This window comes from Taeniopygia guttata, chromosome 4 (genome assembly GCF_048771995.1).
Source record: "Taeniopygia guttata chromosome 4, bTaeGut7.mat, whole genome shotgun sequence".
Classification (NCBI taxonomy): domain Eukaryota; kingdom Metazoa; phylum Chordata; class Aves; order Passeriformes; family Estrildidae; genus Taeniopygia; species Taeniopygia guttata.
In genome coordinates this window covers 21,612,238-21,633,657 of record NC_133028.1, presented here as the reverse complement: position 1 = coordinate 21,633,657, position 21,420 = coordinate 21,612,238, and the positions used below count along the sequence as shown (strand labels likewise).

The following is a 21,420-nucleotide window of genomic DNA, read 5'->3' as shown; positions in this document are numbered from 1 at the left end:
CTAAAAATGCTTTTTTTTTCCCTTGGTAGAGAAAAATGAGAAAAGTAGCGTGAAAGCAGGCAATCTGAAGTACAAGGAAGAACCATCAAAACTACTGTCTGGAAACAAATTTCAAGACCGTTACTTTGTGTTACGGGAAGGAAACTTGCTTCTGTATAAGGATATGAAGGTACAGCAGACAAACTAACAAACTTTGCATTTAGCTTTTTGTTTTTGTTGGAATAAGAAAAGATCAACAAACAGATGAACATTTCTCATATTAAATGGTAACTTCTAGAATCTGGGGCTGATAAGATTTTTGTCTTGCTGTTTCACAGGTGTGAATAGAAGGAGTTTGTGTGTGTTTGTCATTTAACTATTGTAGTTATGCATGACTATAAGCTTTAAAAATTAAAAATAGAACAATGGGTTTTTTGTGCTGACATTAAATTATTTGAAAACCTGCTGTAGAAAGCTGCAGCAGAAGTAATATGGAAATTAAATGAGTGCATGCCATTTATTTCACACAAAGCTCTTAAAAATTCAAACAACAGGGTTCTTATACATAACACCTCTTGTGAGAGAAGAGATTATAGGAAACAATAACTCTCAATACACTAGGAAAATACTTCCCCGCTTCCCATAACATTTTTCAGATGTATTCTCAGTCCTCTAAAAACTAGTATGGATAATTTGGTTACATATACCTCAGAATTCCATAGAAGTGAATTCAGTTGTGATTAATAGCAGGAAGGGTTCATTTTTAAATATTTCATGGGAGTTTTCTTAAAACAGTGGGTTTGAGGGCATGCAGCTTGTATTTAAGTATAAAGCCAAATAATATTAATAAAGAACTATACTTTAGCTCCAATAACTTCTGGTTTAAAAAAAATTCAAAGTTTCAAGTACTTTTATTTTTGCTGACTGCTAGTTTTTTTTTCCCATCCAAAAAATTTAGATGTATATTGCTGACCTTCCTAAAGTACTTTTTTTAAGACATATCCCTTGCTCACGTAAGCTAATGCACTCTGTCTTCTTGTGAAACTGTGGATACAATCTTAATTAGAATGACCCCAGAATGTGACAAATAGTGTCTTATAACTTAGTGCTAAAACTCAAATTGGCACATATGTGAGAATAAATTAATGTGCCCATAAAGCCTTAATTAGTATCTTGGAAAGAATTTATGATAGGATTGTTTTACCACTTTATAATCTCCTTTTTTAAGCTATTCTAATTTATAAAAAATTGAATTCCCCATCTCAGGAGGAGCTTTGAACACTTTCTTGTAAGTGACTTTATTTTTTTAAATGCAAATGGCAATAGCATTCTGATCAAATAGTATATGAGTTTGTTTTACTTTTTTTGAGAGATATTAATCTACCATGAATAATCTTGGTTTAATTGTAGTCATATTTAGAAATGAATAGTAAGAAAGCTTGACATTGCAGATGGAAAATTGTAGTTAATAAGGCCACATGTACTAATTAATTTATAAATTCTCATTAATAGCAAATTAACTTTGTATATGCAGGTGGAGATACATTCTGTTCAGTGTTTCTCTTGTTCAAGAGCAATTATCAAAAACATTGAAAGCTTCCATGAATACTGTATGCTAAATTACTATATTGTACTAATTGACTGAAATAATTTACCCCTTTAATGTTCTGTTGCTAAGAGATAAGCTCACAGACAAAGCAATGGCTCCCTTAAGGGTACATTATTCTGAGAAATATGCAGTTGTTTAACTTAATAGTATGTTCTGCAGGGGTATTTTTTCATCCTGGCAGTACCCCTCTTTTGAGCAGGAAGTTACACAAGAATACTAACCATAAAACTGTTGTGTGTTTTGTTGTTTTCTTAAGTTCTCTTACGTGTCTCTTTTTTCCCACACTGGAGTGTTAGAAATTGAAAGCTGCAGAATGGGAAATTGAGAATCCAGGGACAGTAAACACTAGGGAGTAGCTTTGTGTACTGGGATTATAAGATTTGTTAAGTTGTTTGGTGTAGTTTTTTCTAAATTGAAAACTAAAACACTTGACCTAAAAGTACTAAAGGAATGCTTTTGTATTGTGTTAAATATTAGTTTTTCTCTGTAATATTGTGCATCTATTGTTTCCTTTCAGCATTTCATCTCCCAGTAACATTCAGTTCTCATACCTGTGGGTCTATGTCTTCAGTAGATTGACTAAAGGGAGTTTGTTCAAGAAGGAGCAAGCAAGGGACCTCAGGAAATCCTTGCCCAGGTTCCTGTGCACAGCAGGGATAGCAGCTGAAGTCAGGACATGTGCATGGCTTTAATCAGTTAAAGTCTTCGAAAACCCTGAGGACAGACAGCACAGCCTTTCTGGGCAGCCTGCTGCAGTACCTGACTGTCTTCATAAGGGAAAGTTTATCTGTCCTTAGATGTAGTCTTCTCACAATATAAAAAGCCTCGTTTGGTCTGCTTTGTAACTTCCCTGTAGGCACTGGGGGGCTGCTGTTAGGTCAGCCTCTCCTCCAGGGTAAGTGCTCCAGCCCCCAGATGGCTTGGTGGGCCACTGCTGAACCCTTTCCAGATTACTGATTCTCTTTGTTTTGTCTCAAGGAACCAAAAGATGCAGTCACACAAGTAATAAGGAAAGGAGGAGAATCACTTTCCTCCACCTACTCACAGTGCTTCTGCTAGCTCAGGAAAATGACACCACCTTTGTTGTTAGGATACTCTGCTGGTTTACTCCCAACTTGGGCATGTACCAGCATGCTCTGGTCCCTGTCAGCAGAACTGCCTTCCACTCTCTGTCATTGAAGAGATTTTTCCCTTCACCCGTGCAAGAGTTTGAATATATCATTGACAAATTTAATGAGATTCTGTTGTGCCATTTTGTTGTCATGTATAGGTTCCTCTGAAAGTTCTTATATTGGTTTCTCCAGAAACCAGGTGGATTCCTTCTGTCTCCTGGGGCTGCCCTTTCTGCAGATACAAGGAAGAACAAAGCCCTGCCCTCCCCATCCCCTGTCCCATAAAAGTCAGAATATGTTATCCAGACACTTCTGTGCATTGTTTGAAGACATAATTTGTTGGGGTTTTTTTTTTGGGTTTTTTTTTTTTTTTCCTGATTTAGTGGCCCCAGTGGCCTAATGGATGAAACATTATCTAAACTAGGGATTGTGTGTTTGAATCAGTTAGCACAGCTTCATCAAGGGCAAGTTCTGCCTGACCAACTTAGTCCTAAGCCTTCTATGATGAATTGACTATGTCAGTGGACAAGAGAAGAGTTGCAGGTGCCGTTTATCTGAAATTCTGTAAAGCATTTGACACGATCCCTCACATATTCTTTTCTCTAAATTGGAGAGGGATGGAATTGATGGAGTGGACTGTTAGTTGGATAAGAAAGTGGTTAGATGGTCACATCCAGAGGGTAGTGGTCAATGGGTCAGAGTCCTGATGGACATCAGTGATATGTGGTGTTCTTCAGAGGTCCTTACTGGGATTAGTGCTACTTAATGTATTCCTTATTGACACAGAAAGGGGGATTGAGTGCATCTTCAGCGAATTTGCAGAGACACCAAGGTGGGGGTGTGGTTGATACACCTGGGGAACAGGATGCCATCCAGAAGGGCCTGGGCAAGAATGAAAAGTAAGCCATGGGAATCTGAGCAGCTTTAACATGATCTAGTGCAAAGTGTTGCACCTTGTTTGGGTCAACTCATGATACCAACAGAGGCTGGGGGATGAACAGATCCAGAGCAGCCCTGCCAAGGAGGATTTGGTGGTGCTGTGGGTGAGAGGCTGGACATGACCCAGCCATGGGCACTCACAGCCCAGAGAGCCAAACGAGTCCTGGGCTGTGCCCAGAGCCCTGTGGGCAGCAGGGGAGGGAGGGGATTCTGTCCCTTTGCTCTGCTCTGCTGAGAGCCCACCTGCAGTGCTGCAGCCACCTCTGGGGTCCCAGCACAGATGGGACATGGACCTGTTGGAGCAAGTCCTAGGGAGGCTACCAGGCCAATTAGAGGGGTGGAGCACCTTGTCTGTGAAGGAAGGCTGAGAGAACTGTGTGTGTTCAGCCTGGAAAAGAGACCTACTTGTGGCCTTCTAGTACCTGAAAGGAGCCTAGAAGAAAGATGGAAAGGGATGTTTTAGAAGAGTGTAATGCTGCAGAACAACATGGAATGCCTTCAAACTGAGACTACATTTAGATTGGGTATTAGGAAAAATTCTTTACTGTGATGGTGGTGAGGCACTGGAACAGGTTCCCAGAAAAGCTGGGGATGCCCTATCACTGGAGGTGTTCAAGGTCAGGCTAGATGGGCCTCTGAGCAGCCTGGTCCAGTGAAAGATGTTCCTGTTCATAGGAGGAGGGTTGGAACTAGATAGTTTTTCAAATCCATTACAAACCCCGAAGTCCCAAATCATTCTCTGATCTGAAGAAAATTCTCATCATTCCATAGGAGAGGTTATTTAACAGAGGACAATCCCATTTCCCATCTTCCTGTCTCTTGAAGAGTTTGTGTTCATATACAGCACTGTATCTTCATTATTCTAATTGTGTTATAATTTTGTGATTTCATGCGACCCTTAAGTTCTTACTCAGTCTGCTTCTGGTAATAGTGACTGGTACACTTCGTTAATGGCAAAGAAAGAGACAAAATATTTTAATGATCTGCTAGAAAAGAGGAGTGCATTCCATGAAAGAAACTGAACTGTGAAATCAGTCATGTGGCATTTTCTCCTTGGCACATTCCCGATACAATAATTAGAATCTTACTTTATTTGCAGGCTAGCAAACCTGAAAAAGTGTTGCCTGTCAATTCTCTGAAGCTTTATCTTGGAGTGAAAAAGAAAATGAAGCCACCAACAAAGTAAGAACAGAAAAGAAAGAAAACACTGCGTAAAAAGTGTTGTAGTATCATCAATAAAGGGTAGCATAAAACATTGTGGAACAAGGAAAAGTCAAGAAGCCTATAGCAGTATGCTGAATTAAATTATCCCCTGTAATATTATTTGTTGTGTTCCTGTGTTTATTTTCATGTTCCATGTTAACTAATGTGTGCTAGTAAATTACTTTATTGATTGGCTTTTCGTAATCTAAAGTGCATTTGTTATCTCTTGTGGATATGGTTGCTCCTGGCTCACTTTGTTTTGTGGTGTATGTCCTGCATGTCATTGGTGGACACACTTTCTTTGCACCAAGTAAAAAGAGAGAAGAGAAAATCAGTTAGTCATGGCCCTTACTGGCAGTTCCTGCTGTTCAGCAGAGGATTTTCCTTTTTCAGGATCTTTGTTATTTTGATGTTTCTGCTAGCTGAAGACTACAGTGCCCTTTACAAACATGAGTGACTATCTCTCAGGAAAAGAGCAGTGAAAAATGACACCTGTTTTTCTCAGATGTTTCCAGTTCTTGTTTGGTCAAAGCTTTGAGATACTGAGACAATGCACATAGGATCTTATCCCAGAGGGAGTCTAGGTTGGCTGTAGCCTTTAAACAGATCTGCTTGAACTTTTCCTTTACAGTTGGCAAATCAAAACACCCCCCCCCCCCAAAAAAAGGTCTGTGAATTTCAAAGCTTAGCTGTGTTAAAGAAAATGTTGGAGGCTTTTTTTGCATGGGTTTTTTTTTTAACTCAAGTGCAGAATGAGTAGGAGATTAGTCCAAAATAGGAGTAAAAACATTATGTAAATATGTCTTTGCTGTTTTGTTTTTTTTTTACCTTGAGGTTTTCTTTTAGTGTACTTTCAAAATAAGAGCTTACCACGTCTCTTTTGAATCTCCAGAAGTGTCTGTTTCACCTCAGAGGCTTTGTTATGCACCCACTATTTTAATTTTCCCTAGTAATTATTAAATCCCTGTAAAATCGTGTGATTTCTTTTGTTTATAGTACAGTCATAGCTCTTTTCTCTCTCTGACTTCCACACTGTAGTGGACTCTTTTCCAGGCAGTTTTATTTCCAGCGCCTTTTAGAAAGCACAGCCACAGCAAAAATGAGGAAAGTTGTCAGCTGTCATCTGCAGTGTTTGCTATAACCCTTTGTCTAGAGCAGAGAGTTCATTAACTGTGAAATAATTCTAAGAAAATGAGCAAAATCCATCCTCAAACCCACAACTTTATTCTGGATTTGCAGTACATATTTAGACTTTGAAAATTAATTTTATTCAGATTAAGAGGACTATCAAAAAGGTAATTAATCTCTGCAGTTTTAGGAATATATCCCTGTTTATAGAACTAATTTTTGAAAATCTTTCTTTCAGCTGGGGACTTGCAGTATTTTCTGAAAAACACCAGTGGTAGGTAAACATAAAACACATGCTTGGTTTAACTAATATTTGTTACATTACTCAATTACAAATAAGAGTGTTTGAAAACTAATGGACATTATTTTGCTTTCATGTTGAATTTTATTTTTGTGTTTTTAAGTAAAGAAATTTTCTTAGTTGCTGTGTTTGGTTCATCTTTTGGGTTTAGGTGTCTGGCTTCTTTCTGTGACCAGAAATGATAGTCATAAAGTTAGAATGATAGAGTCTAATCCTGTGCACATGCTTAAAAGGAAACATAGGCATTGTCTTCAAAATAGGTAAAGTGATAATTTGAAGTATTTACATATGCCTATTTTTTCTGGGTGCTAATAATACTTATAGATAGCATGAATGAATTTAAGCACTATTTGATGTAGTTTAGAAGCCTATTCTTTAATATGTTTAAGTGTAACAGGGGGTCTTCATTGTTTTTCATGTTAATTATGTTAATGATGTGTTCAAGGTATATATGTTGTGATGGACAAGATGTGCAGATGGAATGGATGATCAGCATTTTTATGGCACAGGTACTAATCTGATCATAAAATGTTATTTATTCTGCTATTATGAAAATCCCTTTAAATATACATGTTTTATATATAAGGTTGGGTGCCAAAGTTTCTGGAATACTTCATGCAATAAAAATGCCAAAAGATGTGTTTTAATCCATGAAGACTGTGAGTGCTCTGAGAGTGAGTATGAACATTAGATTGTGGCATCATCTCCCCAACCCCCCCTGCTGTGTTGTAGAGAAGTTTGTTAAAGAAGGACAATTATTTCCTTCACAGAAAGCTCTTGTGGGTGAAATTTTGGCCATTGACCTAAAGGGTGTGTCTGTGTGCACCAGCCAAGTGCTATTTCTCTGCTCACTAGTTTGGATGCTGCTAAAGTAGTCATGAAGGAAGGGTGTAATGTTTAAAAGCATTACATTACATAGTCGTGTGAACTAGCCCAGTTGAAGAGCTGTGCCAATATGGCTTTATTTCTCTGGTATCCAGGTTTGTTTAATTAACATTGACAATTCATTGTGTTGGGTAGGCTTTATCCTGAATTAAGTACTCTTCTGCTTGCTGTGAGATTTTAAGGAAGGTATATGTTTGAGTGGCATACAACACATCCTTGGAAATGGAGTTTAATGTTTGCATTGGAGAAGTGGAAGCAAGTGAGGTGGGAAGAATTTTGCCTGTCAGGAGACTGGAACATAGTTTAACGTTTTAACAGGATTTTGTATCTGTGTCAGATTTTTCTTTTTCCCCATGATGTTCAAGGAGCTCTGCAGGATATCACTGTGAATAAACATTGCTAGATTTATGATTACCTGGGAGCTTTGTGTTGCATAAAGTAGGCTGAGCACAAGACTGTTGAAATACAGACTTAGCGACTTTCTAAAACAGAATCTGACTTTCATAGATAGTAGTGCTAGAAGTATAATGCATGCCTTGAAAGTAAGACTTCCAAATTCTTGTTTTATTCAGCTCCCTTAACTGAAGTGACAGTTGTTGTTTCTATGGAAACAGCTGGCATACATCTCATGGGCATAACATGAGCAGTATCACAGCAAATAGGCTCAGAGGTTATTGATACAGGAAACTTAGAAGTAAGTCATGCAAGCTTGGTAACTGTTGAAGTCCTTTTGACATAAAATCACAATGAAGGACAGTCTTAGGATTCTGCTCAGGCAGATGTAGAATGTTCCTTTGACAATATAGATAAAAAACTGGAAGCCATTACTCAATGTCCAGGATAATTTTTCCTAACAGAAAAAAAAAATTAAATTATTTGATGCACATTAAAATGAATTCGTACTATTATTTTTAAGGCTTTATTCCAATGAATGAACAGTGCAATGAATTAGCAGTAGTACATAGAAAGTTTTTTTTTGTTTGGCTTGATTTTTTCTGGAAATTGTTGATTTTTTTTTACCAGTGTTCTGGACATCAGTAAAGTTGTCAGTCGATAGGCTACATGAGAAATGATGCGGTAATGATGCAGATTTAGTGTATTGTTCTTATTGCAATCTACTACTTCGTTACAGAGAAAATCTCCTTAAGAATGCAACACCTCATATTGGTAAAGCTTGCTGTAAGATTTCTAAAAAGTCTTATGCCATACAGCAGCAGACAATTGTTACCACATTATCCCATTTCTAAACCAGAAAACTGTGAATATCAATTGAGATTATTTCTAGTTAGAATTTTCTAGTTGAGACCATCTTTAGGGAACTCAGCTTGACTGTGAATGTCAACTGAGATTATTTCTAGTTAGAATTTTCTAGTTGAGACCATCTTTAGGGAAGTCAGCTTGTTTTTTTACTGTATATGTTGTCACTGTTTTTGAACACACATGTTAGAGACTGCAGGCAGCACATCTTTGTGAGTGGAATAACTTAGATTGGAAATTGAAAAATACAGTAAAATTGGTTTTGAAGTCTTAATACAGTGACATTTAATGATCTTGTGCAATTAAGAGGGACATAAACCAATATTACTGTGCCCCTCAGTGCTTGAGCAGACTAAAGTTTTATTAGTAATTAATATCAGTAAGATAGTAGTGTATTACTATTTTTTCCTGTTGTCTGATAATGTTTATTCCTGTAGTATAAATAGTGCAGAGTATATAAATAGCAAAGTGTAGGTACTGCTGTAATCTAGTGACAAGAGTACTTTGATACAGGCAATCAAGTTAACGCAGAGGTTATTAGTCTTCCATTTCAAGCTGGTGCATACTAAGTGTTTCAAGTAGGACCAAGGTTTCTTTCAGTTCTATGCAAAACCATCCTGAAAAGCATGATTCTTGAATTCTATAATAGTTCTGTACAAAATCTCTTGAGAGTGTTCATAGCATACAGTTGGAAGTAATTAATTGGTATGAAGATGGATACAATAGTTTTCTTCCTGTTTCCTTGCCTTTGATCAGCTGGAGGCACATTATACTACCATGAGGTGCAGTTGAACAGAGGGGTCAAAACTATGAATAAATACATTTTTTATGTGGCCTAATACGTTGCTAGTATTTCTGATATACTTTCTCAGAGTTCTATTCTAAGAAATGTTACAGGCACAAAAGGGAAATCAGGCTGCTTAGCTGACAGGAATGGTTTCCTTAGGCTTGCTGGGAATTAAGGCAGACAGTTTTCTTCAGAAACTGATTAAAGTTTCTCCGTCACTTTCTGGGTTGTGTTTGTTTGTTGTATCTAGATCCACAATAAAATGATTTTGGTTGGCAAGAGCTGCTCTTTCAGATAATAACTTGTCATTTTATTGGAAGAAAATGTTCTCTATGGAGAGAGCTCTTCACTGGAGAGAACTTGTATCACAGACTTTTGCATCACTCTGGTCACATCATATATGAGAATTTTTTACTCTATGAAGATATGAGCCTATAGAATACTTTTTCTAAATTTGGAACCAAAGCGTTTGATTTCTAGTCAGCCATCATGAGTCAGCAATCACTGATTCTGATGTGTGTTAATGGTAATGCTCTTTTTACTTGGAGACCATGTGCAAGTATGATCATAGCCCCACAGCTATTTTTATAAATACAGTCTTCAACAGACTTGCTTCATGGATTTGCAGTCTTGGCTTGCCAGTTTCCTTTGGAGTTGTGCTGATTTAGCTGTAGGCCTTGAACATTCTCTTTGATTCACAGAATCTCCTGTTGATGATTTTTCAGTAAAATAGTCTTCAAATACCTTGTCCTCAAATCTTTCCTTCTGGTTTTTATTAGCATTACCTGAGGACTGTGAGCTCATGTGCTCAAATTTGAAATGATCAGTAAGTAATTTATGTTTTTTTTACTTCCCTTCTCTTCCAAGTCTTGTTTTTCACTCACAGTGAAACTTCACATTTTTCCCCAAAACTGACCTATTTTGATCGAGCTAAGGCAAAGACTACTGTTGAAAACAGATTTGTAGATTGTGTTTTGGATAACACAAAGTTGTTACCATAGGTTAAGCAATTATTTTGTATAAATTATTAATACAAATTTTCACAGAATTGCAGAATCAATTTGTTTGGAAAGGAACTTTGAGATCATTGAGTCAAAGCTATTGACCTAACACCACCTTGTCAACCAGACCATAGCACTGAGTGACATACATATTCTTTTCTTAAACACCTTCAGGCATGGTGACTGGTGACATTCCAATGTTTAGTCACCCTTTTTGGGAAGAAACTCTTCCTAATATCCAACCTAAGCCTCCTCTAGTGCAGTTTAATACTATTTTCTCTCATCCTGTCGCTGGCTGCCTGGGAGAAGAAGCCCATCCCCACCTGGCTACAGCCTCCTTTCAGCAATTGTAGAGACCCATCAGTTCCCCCTGCGCCTCCTTTTCTCCAGGCTCAAGCCCCCAGCTCCCTCAGCTGCTCCCCACAAGCCTTGTGCTCCACACCCTTCCCCTCCTCCATTGCCCTTCTCTGGACACGCTCCAGCCGCTCAAAGTCCTTCTTGCAGTGACGGGCCCAAAACTGGACACTGGGTTTGAGGTGTGGCCTCCACCAGTGTTGGGTACCGGGGGAACAATCACTGCCCTGTCCTGCTGGCCACACTGTTGCTGCCACAGGCCAGGATGCCATTTGCCTTGGCCACCTGGGCACACCCTGGCTCACATTCAGCAGCTGTGGACCAGCAGTCCCAGGTCCTTTTCCATTGGGCCACAATCCAGCCACTCTGCCACAGCCTCTAGCACTGCAACTTGGGTTATTGTGGCCCAAGTGTTGTACCCTGCACTTTGTTCTTTGTTCACCAAGAAACACATCTTTAAATGCTTGCACATTGAGATAGTTTTATCTTATTTCAGAAACTTTTGTTGGGACTCCTGAAAGCATGCTTCTGTGGAATTTTGAAATTGTAAAACAAGTCAATATGTATGTCACATTTGATGATATTTTCTATTTTTTGGGGAAAATGAGAATAATATTGAGGAAAGAAAAGTGTTTGATACATGAGAATTATGTAGAGACATTTTGGTTCTTTTCACTCAATATTGTGCAGTACTTATGAAATATTAATGCAATTTTAAGCATCATAGTGTTTTTCCCTTTCTCTCTCAAGAGGAGGGCATGGTATTGTGCAGTATATAGCTTTTTCCAAGGGAGTTTTACATACCAAAGAATCTTGTATATTTATGAAATTGTACATGGAAAATAAGAAATCATTTCGTTTTTCAGCATGCAGATATATGGCCACCTGCTGGGAAAGCAAGAAAACAGTCCATAACTAAAAGTCCAAAGATCAGAGGCTTATCACTAATTCCCATTCATCAGGAGAAGAGCACTTGTAAAATCAGAGGGAATACAGAGGTAAGTGGGGTTTAAACTTGATGTAGAACTTTTAACCACAATGCTGTAATAAGTAGTCCAATAATAATGAACTCCCTAGAGCTGGATAAATATAAAATGCAGATGCTCTTATTATCAATGCCCCTTCCAATATTTTGTCATTAAAGGAACATTTAGGAAAATTTAATGTAAGAAAGCTATTGAATTCTCAAGTTGCATAACCTCTCTGTCTGTTCAGTAAATCATAATGGACTTTTATTTGTGCTTGTTTTTGGTGTTTGTGGGGTTTTTTTGGTTTTTTTTTGTTTTTTTGTTTTTTTGGGTTTTTTTGAGTAGAGATGGTTCATTAGGAGTAAATAAGACTTTTACCTGGAAATATTATGCACATTATTACAGTATGGATTTTATTTTTAATAAGATCCTTGAAAACTGTCCTGCATGCATATCTTACGATATTTTTTCTTCTCTCTAAAAAAGCTGCACATTTTTAGTTATCTACTCTGTGAATATAATGGAAAAGCTCAGATGGAACTAATGTTGATATATTTAAGTTGTACTATTTTTAGTCCCAAAGGACAATGAGAGGCTTTAGTTACAACTTTCTGAATAGACTGAGCTTTGTTACTACGTTACGTGCATTAGTGATGTATCTGAACCTTATCATATTAGCTTGAGATTACTTTCTGGTATCCACATAGGAATACTGATGCCTGTGGAGAGAACTTACTTGCCTTAATTCAGCTGAGGTGAAGCAATGGAGGCACTGTTCTACTTGGGAATAGTAGTAGTAACTAACCTGACTGCAGCAATTGAAACAACAGCTTGGTCCTTGGACTGCAGAAGTATCATTTCTTGCACATTTTAGAACATTTTGAAAGGAGGAGTTAATATGGGATATGTTATCCCCACTAACAGAGATGGTGGTTCAGGTACAGAGTGGTAAAGTTGACTTTTTCCGTAGTAAACCAAAAGCAAGAGGCAGGCATGATGATTTCTATAAAAGACAACTCCATCTTATGTTACACTTGAAGAAAGAATTTCTGCTCTGCCTGACTACCAGAGTATAAAGCCATGTGAATATAAGTATTTCATAATATGTTTACAAGCTTTTGTATTTTGTTTAATTTGTCCTTTTTAACCTTCTCTCAGAAAGTATTTTTGCAATTTTTAATAATTTTTTTCTGATGCTTGTATTTTCAAACGTCTTTGATGAAAGTAAATCATACTTCTTGTCAGTCAAAAAACTTCACAACCCTTAGGTGTGTCTCTTACCTGTTCTTTATGCAAGTACACTTGAAACTTCTAGTACATTCTTTGAGATGGCTACAAATTCAGACATTCTAGGATTAAAGTTTTATTGGATTTTGAGCTTCATGATTAAAAATCCTTAATGCCCTATAGTACTGTATGTATTTTTTTTTTTTTTGGTGGATAATTTGCTTTACTAGGGAGGGCTCTTAATGTTTTATACACTGCAAATTTGACGAGGTCTGCATTTAAACTTAAAATCAGAAATCCATGGTCTTCATTATTTATGACATGACTAAATCTAGAGAATTTTTATGGAAAAGGTATTTGCATACTTTAGGAAGGTTGACACAAAAATACATAATGAAAAATAAAAACTAATGCTTTTTTTACATGGAAAGCTAAATCTGGAATGAACAGTAAAATAGTGGTAGAACGTATATGTATACATATGATACAGTTTATTAAGAAGAAATATTATACAGCAGTGGAGTCAACTTAAAAAAATGTACCTTTGGGAGACCATGTCTTCAGTCTTTTCATGAATTTGAGTACCCTTTCAACATGCAAGAGTATCTCAGTTTTAAGACATTAGAAAGTAATACCAGAAACAAGTATTTTCTGAAATATGCTGGTTTATGGAAAACAGAGGTTTATTTAAAGATCAATGAGTAAACTTGTAGTAGAAATGTAATAAATTTATACAGACAGGACAAGAGACTGAAAGTTTTCCAAACATAGAAAAAAGTGAGATCTGTGTGAGAGAAAGATGACTGAGGGGAAAAAACCCAAACCACTATAAGCTCAAAAATACCCAGAAACTGAGTTTAATATTAATATTTTTTGCTAAAATGTCTATATTGAATGTCTGATTTTTCCGCATTGTTGGAAGCACTTTTATTCTGTGTTAGCAAGATAAATGTATAATATCAAAGGTTTGAAAGGCTCAATAACTAAGAATCCTAATAACAAATAGAACCAAAACATTTTGGTTATTTCTACTCCACTTGTTGCACATGTGGATAGTGCATTTGAAACATGCATATTTCTCATATAGAATTATTTAATTTAAATAGAAATATATTGCTGTGTATCTGCAAGAGGAAAAATCTTTTCTCTAAAGAACGATCAAATAGCATACTGACTTACAATAGGTCATACAAGAAAGGCCCAAGCTATTCTATAATTCTGTGTATCTAAACTTGCTCCTCCCTAATGTTTGAGTAGTTTTTAATGTTTGTTTTAACATATAGGAGGTATTAAGATTCCAAGGAGCAAGCTGCTCATTTGCTGTGGATGAATAATTACATAAAAAATGCAGTAGAACTGAACAAGTTCTGCACAGGAAATACAAAATGACTCAGTCTCCATCAGCTTTCTCAGCCTTCTGGTTGTCAAGAAAGATGGCACACATGAAAAATGTATTCCAGGACTTAATTTTCCTTTAGTATTACCAGGGTTTCCCACAAAAGGAATGTTCTACCTACTGCTGCACCACCAGGATATAATAATGCAAAATTAGATGCTGCATCTGGTTTACCTTTAATTTTCTACAGCTTAAGAACTTGAAAACAGACCACCAGTATGCAAATTAAAAGAAGCCAGTCTTTATAACATATTAGTTTACAGCTACTCAAAAAGTTTATGTGATTGTTTAAAGTTTTCTCTTGTGTATTCATGTTGCTCAGTCATTATATTATCAAAACTGTAACATACAGTTGTATTAATTCCTCCAAACGATTCTAGGTCTTTAAGAGTATATGGATCTGCTGTAAAATGCTAAAATTTAGTCTACTGTGGTAGAATGAAAAATCAAATTGTGATTATATTAAATTAATTCTTCATGTCTTCATAGGCATGGTGCATGATTTATGTAAATTTCATAAGTGTCACTAACTGAGAGTTTGCTCACTAAAAATGCTTACTAAATGATACTATGACAATTGTGGTAATTTAAAACCGACTTTGCTGTCTTAGCTTTTGATTAAAATTAATTTTTTTTCTTTAAAAATTATGTGAAACTAATGAGCAGAAATTTCAGTCTAAACTATTTTTAATATGGTGTGAATGAACTTATTTCTGTTTGCTTGTTTGGTAAGAATATAGAACTACAAGGTGGAAAATCAAGATTTGGTGAACATCATGATACTGAACTTCTGGGAGAAAGAAAAAACTTGAAAGAAAAAGCATCTATTGTGGCACAATGTTTGGAAAGAAAGGAGGAGAAGGGGCGAAATCATACAAAGACACGTCGAAACTTGATTTCTGAGGACGATGCAGGCTCAGGGATGACTGAATTACACCAAATACCACATAAGACACTGAAGAAAAATAAAAACAAAACAAACAAAACTACTTTGGAACTAGATAGTAAATTGCCATCACATGTGATTCAGGAACTAAATACTGTGTTGCAGAAGAACAGAGCAGTTCATGAAACCTCCAGCTGAATTCCTGAGCCTGAAGTGTAATATTATATATATATATTCTTGTATTATATATGTGTGTGTGTATGTGTATATATATATAGTGTATTTTATGTTCAAAAGTATTTTGAACATAAATACTGTTTTGATGTATCTAGTTTGTACAGTGCAGAAGGAAATGGAATTTGTTTATAAGCAGCTATTGATTTTGTATATGTGTATGCCCAGTGTTATAATTTAAGATTGAACTGGGAGAACTGATTATGTAAAACCTCTGAAGTTTGGAAGTTTTCTGTGCAGTGAAAGGACATCAAGGTTTTGTCTATTTTGTTGTTGTTTGTTTCAGATTTTGTTTGATACAAGGATTTTAAGGACTGTCAAAAAGTTTTGCTGTTTATACTCTGTCCCACCTTGTGAATACTGGAGAGATATTTTTAAAAGACAAGATACTCTGAAATTCATGCTATTGGCCTGCAATATTTTTAATTGTCTAACAGTATAAAAATTAGTAGCATCTGATTGGAAATTGATTGTTTGTTGTTTTTGCTGGTTTGCTTTTTTTAATTTGTGGTTTTATTTTTAAGGAGAAAATTAGTTTTTACTTCCATGGAATTGTCCTCTGACAAGGCGTCATGTGAAGGAATCAAAAGGGAAAAAAATGTAGTAGTTGAGACAATGTATTAATTCTTGTATCTTGAAACTGTGTCTCTAGGGTGTACATCTGATTATTACATCTAAGTAATGAAACTATTGAGGAGAACAAAAAAAAAAAAAAAGTCTTCAAAGCAACGTCTAATGGGTATGTGAACTGGGAGAATAGCAGTATCTCAGTGGGCTGAAGTACTTTTCTAAGCAGGCCTTGCTTACTTAGCTCAGGGTGGCAAAGGCAGGCCTTTCTGTTGCTTTTTGGATGGAGCTTGCTTGGTGCTAACAAAGTTGCTGACCTACCATGAATATTTAGTATTTAAATGAGAAGTTAATTCGTTTAAGAAAAAATGGTGTCCACACAAACAAATCAGAATGGTACCAACATACCAAGTGTTAAGAAGTGCCAAATTCTAAAAGGGGGTAGAGATTTACCCCTCTCTTTACCATGAGGACCAAGTTAATAGTATTCTGTTTGCAGGGACTAGCAAATGCTTGTCCTACAACTTTACCACTGCTTTTCTGAGTGTGAGGGCTGGTGCCAGGGTTGAGAGAACAGCCTTGCTTGCTGCCTTCTGCGTATGTAGGTAGCAGTTCCTGAAGGTAGTGATGTAGCACAGTACAGCTACTTTGATTTTTAGACCCAGAGTTCCTTAAGTTTAAAATTCAGCATTCCTTTTTAAAACAAAACCTATTCAAGGAATGAAATTAATTTTAGTTGTAGATTTTATCTTCACTTACTTCTTACTTTGTTACATAGCACCTGAATGGGCAGAAGGCACTGCTGTTCTGAGGCTGTTTTCAGGTGTTGTAGATGCTGTCTGGTTAAGCAGCAGACCAGAGCTCTAATGAGCTCACAAAGCACCTTTGCTTCAAGGGAGGCATTAATAACAGCATCTGCTCATTTTTGCTGCTGTCCCTTTTGTGGTCTGACTAGTCACACTGCCACAGATTTTCACCAGCCTTTTAAGAACTTACTGATGCCTTTAGTGTTTGATTGGAATTGGCCAGATCTCATAGTGTAGGAGAGAGGAAGCAGAGAAGCAGTATGCTCACTTACTCCCTCCTCTATTTTTGGTCATCACAGGTACCCTAATATTTCTCACATCATTTACTTCCACTCTTGATTACATTGAATGGCTTAATTGGAAAAATAATTTGTTTGATTGAAGAAATTAGACAAGTGACTCAAATAATGTGTCTGGCAACTCTGCTAGGAAGCACAGAGAAAATTCTATCAAACTCAAATATTTTATAGTAGTATTTATTATTCTGAAATGTAGCACTGACAAAGCAAGTCTAGTCTTTAACACTTTGCATCTACCTTATTTGACCTGTTGTTAAAACTGAAACAAGTTTGTAGATTTTAATTGTTCCAGTGCCCTATTGACTGTTTTGCTACCTTCACTTTGTAATTGAGCTTCTTCTAATCACTGAGGCTCTGCCTCAAGAAAGCATATCAGCCTGAACTCAAATTTTATTGATTAAAGCTGGTGCTTAGTGTTAATAAACATTCTTAAATGCTGATTTGAACAGGGGACTACTGTCAGCAGGAGAAATTGCTTTATTTTCTGTCAGGCTGGACTTGAATGTACTATTTACAGTTGTACTTTTATTTGCAGTTATTTCTCAGTATTGAGTTATGGTTCTTATATTGTTTATCTTTTTATTGGGACCTTAAGAATGACATTCACTCCACTGCTGAAATGATGCTTCATGCATCATTTAAGCCACTACACTAATGGAATAAATGGAGCAGTGGAAGAGTTTTGTGCATTGGAGTGAATCTATCCATGAAGAAAATGGTTTCTGTATTTTTATTGGTTCTAAGGACTACAGAAACATTTGTTCTATTTCAAAACCATGTCACAGGTAAAATATCTGTATAGCTGCTGCTAACAGGCCATAAAAATCAAGAAGATGTGTAATAAAATGTGTTTAAATTTGGTGTTATATGTATACATATACAAACACATTTATGTGCACATTCACAGAAGCACACTGAATGGTGACAGTGTTAACACAAGTAAAATTTATTTGGGGAAGTAGAATTTAAATTTGCAATAAATTATTTTATATAGGTGTCAAAGTTTTGAACAAAACATCTGACACATTATTGTTGCACTACACGTTTCAGACTGATCTAAGATCTGCAGAATAAATGTGGTTTGTTGCAATATCTTAATGGCTGCTGATATTTTGTTTTTCCTGTGCCATGTTAAGAACTGTTAAAGTGTATTTTTTAGAGAATTGTAATTGAATAAATGCTTTTTCTCAGAACTGGGTGATGGATTTTTTTCAGAAAAAAAAAACACAGAAAGAATGTTAAAAATTTGTGTTTGCCCATATGAAAGCTGTTGAATAACCTGGTAAGAGCTTACTTTCTCATCTGCAAAATGAAGTTAAATGGGAGACTGGTATTTTATGTATGGGCCTATAAGAGTTAGAAGACTAAGATTAATATCTTAATAAATCTTTGTAAATCTCAAGTTCATCATTACCTTGTTAAACTTCTACAGTCATGACAGGTAGGTGTAAAGTTAACATGTAACCATTATTTTTGTTGCTAAGATAATGCTTGTGTTCCGGTTTTGTGTGTTTTTTTTTTTTTTTCACATTTATTAGGATGGGTGAGGGAAGCAAGTGAAAACCCAAGAAGAAATATGAGCTAGATTCTTCATTTTCTTTTTCTTTACCTAAGTTGGATATTGTCTGCTATTTTAGATTTTTTTTCTTCAAAACAGATCTCTTTCTGAGGTACTATTTTGGGATGCCAGTTCAAAAGAGCAGTTTGACTAATAGGTTTTGTGCCTCAGCGGAGACTGCCTTAGTGTGGGGTCAGTTTCACCAGCTGGGACCTACAGAGTGTGCTCATGCAGAACTTGCCTTTACTGAGTTACTGGGGTTGAGATGCAATTTTTGCATTAAAAGGTTTTGCAAATGTTATCCGAGAATTGGTCCAGTGGGGAAATGATATCCCCAAAGATTTCTTCAGTTAATGGGAAAGGCTTGGCTATATCATTGATTTTTGTTTCTTCCTTGGAAAGAACTCTGGGCTGTTCTGCCTAAGGCAAGTTGTTAGGATGCCTCCAGCTCTATCTGCCAGAGGCACCCCTGGGGTGCCTTTTTCTATCATGTATGGGGATAGTTTTAGACTGCTCTGGAGATACAGGGTTTATCTGAGAGTAAAAGTTACAGGAATTTTATCTCACTGCTATGATTTTTCTCTCCCCTGATACAGTGCTGGTACAGTTCGTGTTCCTATGAGTGCTGCCAGGTTTCCACCATCTCCGCAGCTCAAATTCCAGAATAGAAGTCTAAGAAAATATTTACATGCTCTGCTGGGGACGGGGCTGGTACCTGCAGGTGTAAGGAAGTAAGGGCTGCATCTCTCACTGGCTGTGACTTTGTTATAGGCCTACCCTGTTATATCACCACTCTGATTTTTATATCCTGTTTTCCAGTGCAGTCTATTTCAGTGGGAGAGTCAGCTATCAGGCTTTGCTTGAATTTGAGCTACAGCAGCTTCATTTCTGCTTGAGTCCAAATGGAAACTGGGGAAAAAAAAAAAAAAAAAAAGAAAAAACAAGTACTGACTTGAGTCCCTGTTTAGAACATAGAATGCTTTAAAAATTATTTTGATTTGGGCTACTTAAGATAAAATTTTGGATTCAATAAATTACATTGAGAAAACTTAACTGTAGAAACAGACTACCTTGATAGAAGGATTGAGTGTATTCCAAGTTAAATTGTTTGCAAGAACATGTACTAACTTGCAAAACTGGGCAAGAAGTGGCAAGATTTCCTGGGAAGAGTCAGGATCCTCCAGTACAGTATTCCTGCTTCTGAACCACTGAGAGATTCTCTGTGCTGTCAAAAAATGATGTATTTGTCAAACTCATTGTTTCTTGATATTAGGCAGTTCTATTTAGAAAGGCAGAAAACAGTCAGTTTGGAGATTACACTGGTTTACTTGTAGCTCCACTGAAAATGGGATCCATCTGCTGTTTAGTTAAGGGGAAAAAAATCCTGATATTTTAGCTCTTACCACTGCTGTAGCGTATTGGTTTAGATATGTTTAGTTATTGTCTTTGCTGAAATTTCTTTGAGCATATTCCTGTTACGCTTTGCCACTCATTTTTCACTAGAAATTCATTATGATCTGTGATGAGGAAGGAGGATGTGGATGTTAATGCCAAATAGACAACTGTATCTTCCTGCTTACCTGTACTTTCACTGCAGTTCAGAATTTTGCTTAGTCTACCTGGCCTGGCTTGAACCCTGCCTCTTTTTGCTCTGGACTCTGTTCTGCATCTTAGAATATCCTAATCTTGAGGGTATCTTATATACACACTCGCACTCTGGTCTAATAAATGGTTCAAACTCTAGCCACATCTGGTTGGATCCCATGACATCTCTAAATATTTTTTTGCTGCTGTTTGTAGATAGTATGTGCATTACAGTCCAGACCATCACGTTAAGGTTGCCTTAACCTTTTTTTTAAGTTCTGTTGGAGCTGTTCTCAGTGCTACCACAGAGAAAGGGATTTCTCTGAAATAACTGAGAGAGAGATTTAGATGTTGGCCAATAGTTATTCCAAAGTTCTGTCACTCATTCCTTTGAAGATCTTCTACATACATTTGTATTCCTCAGCCAGTCAGAAGGCAAACTAAAGGAAATGTACTCTCTCTGCCTGTAAATATTTTAGTTCAGTTCCTTAATGATCCTATAATAATTGCTTGTGCCTGGTAATAACACAGTTTCTTGCAAACTGTACCTTTGGCTACATAAAGTGTTTTCTTTCAGAATTTAATTAACATTGGTTTGTCCAGTACTGCAGACAGTTTCAGAACTAATAGGTTGAGGTTTGCTTTATGTATGAGTTTTATTACATTGTTTTCTCCCCATCCACCTTTACAATATGTTTCATTTAAAAGCAAGTAATTTCTTTGTATTTGATTGTATTGGCTTTATGTGTCTATTTAAATTACAGCATGATTGGAATTCCATTTCTTCAAATAGATTGTAGCCATTAGCCTTTAGTTTATTGTGGCTAGCACTTACATTTGCTTTCAGGTTGTCTCTTTTTCCCACTATTTACTTATTCATCCTGCATATTCAGACTATTAAAGCTCATTAAATGATAAATATTTTAAACTGCATATAAAAATTCTGTGGTTTTCCCAAGATGTTACAAGTACAACATTTTTCACAGGAGAATCCTTACAGGCTTTCCATCTAGAGGAAATCAGGTTTCGTGAGAGATTACAGAATTTTGATGTAAGAGAATGTGTCTTGGAGTCTTGGTTAAATCATTGAGTAGAACAAGAGTACACTTTGTCCATAACCTAGAGATAGTAGGATTGGTTCCCTTTCTGTCACTTCTTGATCTCATATAATGCAGCTTGGCCAGGTAAATGAGGTTTGAAAATGTTTGCATAGGATCTGTTCTAAGAACTAGAAAACAGAAAGTCAAATATGAAGCATCTCTAAAATAGCAATAAATCTGACCATTAGTTTAAGATAGTTTCTGGTTTTACTCATTAAACAGTAAATGCATTTTCACAGG

At 36.5% G+C, this 21,420-nt stretch overlaps 1 protein-coding gene across 3 annotated transcripts in view; it reads left to right on the top strand.

The window, feature by feature from the left end:
• The window catches only part of ARAP2 (ArfGAP with RhoGAP domain, ankyrin repeat and PH domain 2), a 117,624-nt gene extending 99,493 nt beyond the window's left edge, over positions 1-18,131 (top strand). For 2 of the 3 annotated variants that reach the window (XM_072928059.1, XM_072928060.1), the window contains exons 28-33: positions 30-169; positions 4,739-4,821; positions 6,209-6,244; positions 6,717-6,780; positions 11,422-11,553; positions 14,880-18,131. In XM_072928059.1, the coding sequence (XP_072784160.1) occupies positions 30-169; positions 4,739-4,821; positions 6,209-6,244; positions 6,717-6,780; positions 11,422-11,553; positions 14,880-15,230 (806 nt within the window). In that variant the 3' untranslated portion in view covers positions 15,231-18,131. Of the gene's footprint in view, positions 1-29; positions 170-4,738; positions 4,822-6,208; positions 6,245-6,716; positions 6,781-9,979; positions 10,027-11,421; positions 11,554-14,879 lie in introns of those variants that run through there. The other variant, XM_072928061.1, reaches the window with a different exon arrangement.
• The last annotated feature ends 3,289 nt before the right edge of the window (positions 18,132-21,420 follow it).